General features: G+C 57.1%; 1 protein-coding gene across 1 annotated transcript; it reads left to right on the top strand.

Annotated features, from left to right (window-relative positions):
- The first annotated feature begins 1,725 nt into the window (after nucleotides 1-1,725).
- Nucleotides 1,726-5,110, top strand: FZD7 (frizzled class receptor 7). Its single transcript, XM_052676340.1, has one exon. The coding sequence runs from the start codon at nucleotides 1,741-1,743 to the stop codon at nucleotides 3,439-3,441; it is 1,701 nt and encodes a 566-aa protein (XP_052532300.1). The 5' UTR covers nucleotides 1,726-1,740; the 3' UTR covers nucleotides 3,442-5,110.
- Nucleotides 5,111-6,334: the final 1,224 nt, after the last annotated feature.

Below are 6,334 nucleotides of genomic sequence, written 5' to 3'. Positions count from 1 at the left end.
ACAAATACAACAAAAGCTGAAGCTGTATGGCCTTGTTGGTATGAGGACACATTGTTCACGAGCAGAAGAGGATATGGGAAACATTTGTCCACCAATTGCTGTTTGAGCTCCCTGAGCCACACTCTGATCTCTTGAACTGCCTCGGAGGCTGCACAGATCGGTGTATTTGCTTAGGCACAATATGAGCACAACGGAGAGTACAAGAGCAGAAGCAGCAATTTGAACAGTATAGTTCCTGTCCTCAAAGGGAGGGACGGGTGGGCTGGATAGTACTTGGCCCCTAGGCCAGAGCATGAAGGGATACGCGGTCGCTGCCGCACGCCCTCTGTGCCGCTCCGGCACTTCTGGCCCCAGAAGCACGAAGGTTCCAGCAGCCCGCGGTGCGTCCGCGTGCCCTGGAACACAGCTGTGCAGCAAAGCTCACTTCTGTCCTCGGCGAACGCACGCCGGCCTGGCTCTGGGCCCGCCTTGCATCACCCGCCGGCCAGCAGCGTCCCTCCCCTGACCTACGTTTGTCTCTCTCTGCGTTTTGTCTCTCGCAGACGTGCCGGGCTTCCATAGAGGAGCTGCTGCTTTGTTACACACCGTTTGGGCCTCTTTAAGGGGTTGCAGCCGCACACACGGCGATTTAACGTTTTTCCCCTCAGCACTGGTAGCGGTGGACATTTCAAAACAAGCTGCCCTCCCTGCCGAAAGCTTACATCCGCGTGAATAAAGCGCTCATTCTGCCAGCAAAACGCAACGGTCATGCTGCGATAACAAATCAGCCCCCCCGCTGGGGGAGGCGATGGCTCGCAGGCGCGGACATCCCACAACGCCATCAGCTCATTCCGCAATTGTACCCGGGCGGAGCTCTTTTTATTATTTATTAAATAACTCCGGGTACGGGCAGCCGTTTGCATTTTCAAAGTCCGCTCAGAAAGCAGCCAGTTAATTTCGGTTCGCTCGGGCCACCCTGAGCGCGCTCGCCGCCCCCCGCCCCGCCGTGCCTCGCAGCGGGGGCGCGGGGCCCCGGGGCAGCTCCTCCCGCCCCCGGCCCGTCCCGCCCTGCCCTGCCGGGGATGGGAAAAAGTTGAGCGCAACTTCTCGGGCCGCCTCGGCCCCGCCCCCGGCACGGCACGGGATTGGCGGGCGGGCGCCGTGAGGCCCCGCCCCCTGCGCGGTTTGTGAATGGGGCCGGCGGCGGGGGCGGGGCCAGCGGCGCGCCCGCGCGTATATGTGTCTTTTTTGTGCCCAGCTCGGCCGCGGGCCGGGAGTTGCGGGGCGTGCGGTTGTGCACGGCCGCGGGCGGAGCGGAGCGGGCCGGGAGGCGAGGCGGCGGAGCCCGTCGGGAGCGGACCCGCGGGGAGGATCGCGCAATAATTGGATTTTAAAAGTTATTTAAGCCCGCAAGTAAAATACACGGCTCGGCCGGGCGCGGTAATAATCCGTTTAGCCGTAACCTAAATCCTCGGCGTCGGGGCTCGGCAGCCAGGCGGGGAGCAGCGCCAGCGCCTCGCCGCGGGACCCTGCGCGGAGCTACCGAGAGCCGTCGCCGCCGTCCGCCACCTTCTCCGGCGCTACCGACTCAGGAAACTTAACGCCGAGGAGCGCCGACCCGCCGCAGCCGAAGAGGAACGCCGCGGAGCCGCCGCAGCACCCCCGCCCCGCGGAAGGGGCCCCACCGCCGGGCGCCCGCGCCCCTGGGGCTCGGCGCCGCCCGGTTCTGACTCGCGCCCCGCCACTCCCCGGGCCCTGGCGATGCGGCCCGCGGCGGGAGGAGCGGGCGCCGGGCTCCGCTGGCTGGGCCTGGCCGCCCTGCTGGCCGCCCTGCTGGGCACCCCGTGCGCGGCGGCGCATCAGGACGATAAGGCCATTTCCGTGCCGGACCACGGCTTCTGCCAGCCCATCTCCATCCCGCTCTGCACGGATATCGCCTACAACCAGACCATCCTGCCCAACCTGCTGGGCCACACCAACCAGGAGGACGCCGGCTTAGAGGTGCACCAGTTCTACCCGCTGGTCAAGGTGCAGTGCTCGGCCGAGCTCAAGTTCTTTCTCTGCTCCATGTATGCACCGGTTTGCACCGTACTGGAGCAGGCCATCCCACCCTGCCGCTCCCTATGTGAACGGGCTCGCCAGGGTTGCGAGGCGCTCATGAACAAGTTTGGTTTCCAGTGGCCGGAGCGGCTCCGCTGTGAGAACTTTCCCGTGCACGGTGCGGGCGAGATCTGCGTGGGGCAGAACACATCGGATGCCCCTCCAGGGCCCGGTGGCGCGGGAGGTCGGGGAGCCACGGCGCAGCCCACTGCCGGCTACCTACCCGACCTCACCCCGCCACAGCCCGCTGCTGGCTTCTCCTTTTCTTGCCCTCGGCAGCTCAAGGTGCCCCCCTACTTGGGCTACCGCTTCCTGGGGGAGCGGGACTGTGGAGCCCCCTGTGAGCCGGGCCGGCCCAACGGGCTCATGTACTTCAAGGAGGCCGAGGTACGTTTTGCCCGGCTCTGGGTGGGCGTGTGGTCCGTGCTCTGCTGTGCATCCACCCTCTTTACTGTGCTTACCTACCTGGTGGACATGCGCCGCTTCAGCTACCCGGAGAGACCCATCATCTTCCTCTCGGGCTGCTACTTCATGGTGGCGGTGGCTTATGCGGCGGGATTCCTGCTGGAGGAGCGGGTGGTATGCCTGGAGCGCTTCTCTGAGGATGGCTACCGTACCGTGGCCCAAGGCACCAAGAAAGAAGGCTGCACCATCCTCTTCATGATCCTCTACTTCTTCGGCATGGCCAGCTCCATCTGGTGGGTCATACTGTCCCTCACCTGGTTCCTGGCAGCTGGCATGAAGTGGGGCCACGAGGCCATAGAGGCCAACTCCCAGTACTTCCACCTGGCTGCCTGGGCCGTGCCTGCTGTCAAAACCATCACCATCCTAGCCATGGGGCAGGTGGACGGCGATGTGCTCAGCGGGGTGTGCTATGTGGGCATCTACAGCGTGGACTCACTGCGGGGCTTCGTGCTGGCGCCGCTCTTTGTGTACCTCTTCATTGGCACCTCCTTCCTGCTGGCCGGCTTTGTGTCATTGTTTCGCATCCGCACCATCATGAAGCATGATGGCACCAAGACGGAGAAGCTGGAAAAGCTGATGGTGCGCATTGGGGTCTTCAGCGTCCTCTACACAGTTCCTGCCACCATTGTCCTGGCATGCTACTTCTATGAGCAGGCCTTCCGTAGCACCTGGGAGAAGACGTGGCTCCTCCAGACGTGCAAAACCTACGCTGTGCCCTGCCCTAGCCACTTCGCCCCCATGAGCCCGGACTTCACAGTCTTCATGATCAAGTACCTCATGACCATGATCGTTGGCATCACAACAGGCTTCTGGATCTGGTCTGGCAAAACCCTACAGTCCTGGCGGCGCTTCTACCACAGACTGAGTACCGGCAGCAAGGGCGAGACGGCGGTATGAGACCTCCACCCGCCCTGGCACACACGCAGAAGAGAAGGTACTCGGCAGAAGGGAGGCAACAGCGGCTCCCTGAAGACGGAGGAAGGGGGGAGGCTTTCCAAAACTTTGGCTTTCTCACAGCGGGGTTAAAAAATGATCATCGCATAAAGGACTACGTGCGCTGTGTCCAATGGTGCTTACGCCCGGCTGAGAGGAAAAGCACAGAAAGAGGCCGCTGCCGGGGCGGGAGAGCCCTTCGCTTTCCAGACAGCCCCCTCTCTTTTCCGTGTGCGGGAAGGAAACCAACGCGGCCGAGGCAACCCCGGGCGGGGAGAAGGCGCAGCGCCGCCCCTGCCCGCGGGCCGCCCGGCTCTGAGCCGCTGGGGTCAGGCGGCCCCCGGGCTCCCGCCTCGTGCAGCCCGGGGCGAGCACGTGAGTACCCCGCGGGCAGCGCGGTGCTGAGCCGCCTCCGCTTCGTCGCTTACACGTTCCTGTTTTACCTCAATGATGGCCGGTGTTCGCATTTCGAAGAGAGAGGAAAAAACTGTTGGTTTTGCTGCTGCGGGGAAGGAGGGGGCTGCCTTTCCACACCCTTTCTGAAAAGAAATGACTTGTTGCTTTTCAGCAGAAGGCTTTTCCCCCTTGCCTTTGTTCTAGGAGACAAAGGGGGAAACAAAAGTATTTTCTGAACAGAAAGGCGTAAGCATGGGATCGGTTTTTATGGGCAAAGTAACAAAAAGAAGTCACTGATGTTCACCCTTGGATGTGAGGAGCTCGCAGAAATAAACATTCCTTTTGTGAGGAGCGGAGGAGGCGGGATGTTACCCGCTCGGACGGCCCGCTTTCCTACGCGGAAGGAAAAGCGGGGAGACCGAGAGGGACAGAAGAGCGTAACTGGGAGCACCTGCCGAAACGAGCCCTTACAGTACGGAACGCTGAGATACGATTCTTTCCCCCCCCGTAACGCTGCTTTTTCCCCCGCTTTCCAGCGGGGCTGCCGCAGGTGAAGCTAACGCCCCGAACTGGCCCCTGGCTGCAGCCGTACCGCTGGGGCTCTCGGCGCCGATCTGCGGCACGGCGGCCCCGGGGAGAGCCGTTCGCTCCGGCTCCAACACAGCTGCTCTCGCGCCTCGGAAGGACGTGCAAAAATTGATCATTAAACCCATCGGTTTCGTTTTGAAATGTGACAGATTTTTCTATTAATTTTTAATGTTGCCACGTTCATTTTTAATGTGTTACGTACTGCTCTACTTTTATATTCACTGAAGGGTCCTTTTTTCTAAGTGTGTGTGTATGTATTCTCGTCTAAGGACAAAACTCTGGACTTTCAGCAGGTCTCCACTCCATGGCTGCTTTTTTTTTTTTTTTTTTTTTTTGAGTGGGGAAAGGAGTGTCTGGAAGTCGAAGAGTGGAGGCTGAGGCTGAAGGTGCAGGCTGCAGGCTGGGGGCACGCCGACCGCGTCCTTCAGGACACCTGATCCCGGGCTTGGGGTTTTGTCTTCTACTATGTGCACGTGGGGAACGACATGAACTGTGAGACAAGTGCAGTATGTATATTTTGTAAATCTCCTTTTTGTAAGAAAATATGTATTTATGTTTTTACTTGTTTTTTTTTTTTTTTTGAAGGTCTGTATGAGGCCCTGCTTCATCCCATGTACAGATCACCAAATAAATAATTTTTAATACAAGGGCTCTGAAGTTTTTTCAGTCTTTGAAAGCTGTTCCAGAAAGGGGACGGTGCTGAACGTCCTTGCCTTGTCCTCCCCTCGGGCTCTGCTGTGGGGCACGCGGAGCACAGCCGTTTGAGTAAATACACAACTGAGCAGAAACTCAAAGCAACTTCCACTGGGCGTTTCACACCTACTCGCCCCTAACAACAGATCAGGGTCTGAGGCTCTTCCAAAGGTTTGCCCTCACTTGAGGTTTCATTCTAGGCTCTGCATCTTGGCAAGGTGATAATCCCCATTTCCTTATCTATAAAATCGGGATAATAATCTCTTTCCATCTCAAATGGACTTTGATGGAAGAAAAGGAGGATGCTGCAGGTGCTCTAAATTAAATCACAGCATTTTTCACACCTGGGAATTGTTGATAACTTTCAGCTTCTCACTTGCAATGACTTCATCCTATTTATTAGGTTCATTACAATGCTTTTACCTTAAGCTGCATCTATGTTAAAAGATTAATTACAAAACTGCTGTAAGATGTCACAGAAGCCATACCACCAAGGTAACTGGTTACCCTGAAACTTCCTTCAGCTTACAGAGCACGGGGTACAACAGTTGCACTTCCAGGGCACTGCTTTATTTGGACACTGTTTAAAAAAACCCCACCTCTTGCATTTAAAGTTCACCAACTACCAGTGTGAGTTACTTTCAAAGGCCCTTCTATGAGCCTTTCCTCCCGTGAATCCATCAGTGCCTGCTGGGGCAATGGCACAGCCAAAGGGCTGCTGCTGAAGGACTGAGAGTGGCGAGGCTGATGCCCTGCAGCCGCAGCCACAGTGCAAAGCATACAATTAATTCTTAATGCATCACAGACAGGCCTATGATTTATGCAGTCTGTCCCCTTCCTTACTTGCTGCTCATCTTTGCTAGATGGGTGAGAAACTGCATTTAGGTGTGAGGGCTATCTGCTGTTCATAACTGAAAAACCACTAAAGATGTATGCCTTTGTTTCAAGACTTCCTATTAGGCACTTCTGAATTTAAAGTCACTTCCAAAAAACTATGAAAATCCTGGGATTTAACTTGATTTTTAAAATTGGAGATTATACGTGAAATTTGATGCCGGTATAAAGTAAAAGCAACTGCTATTAACTTTAAAGCATATGTAAGTCACATCAAGACTGAATTTGCTCACAGTGGAAACAATGTGGAGAATTTCAAGTAGCGATAAGGTCTGGCCTTCTGGAA

Source organism: Tympanuchus pallidicinctus, unplaced genomic scaffold (genome assembly GCF_026119805.1).
Source record: "Tympanuchus pallidicinctus isolate F22 unplaced genomic scaffold, pur_lepc_1.0 scaffold15, whole genome shotgun sequence".
Taxonomy (NCBI): Eukaryota; Metazoa; Chordata; class Aves; order Galliformes; family Phasianidae; genus Tympanuchus; species Tympanuchus pallidicinctus.
This window is presented reverse-complemented; position numbering and strand designations above follow the sequence as displayed.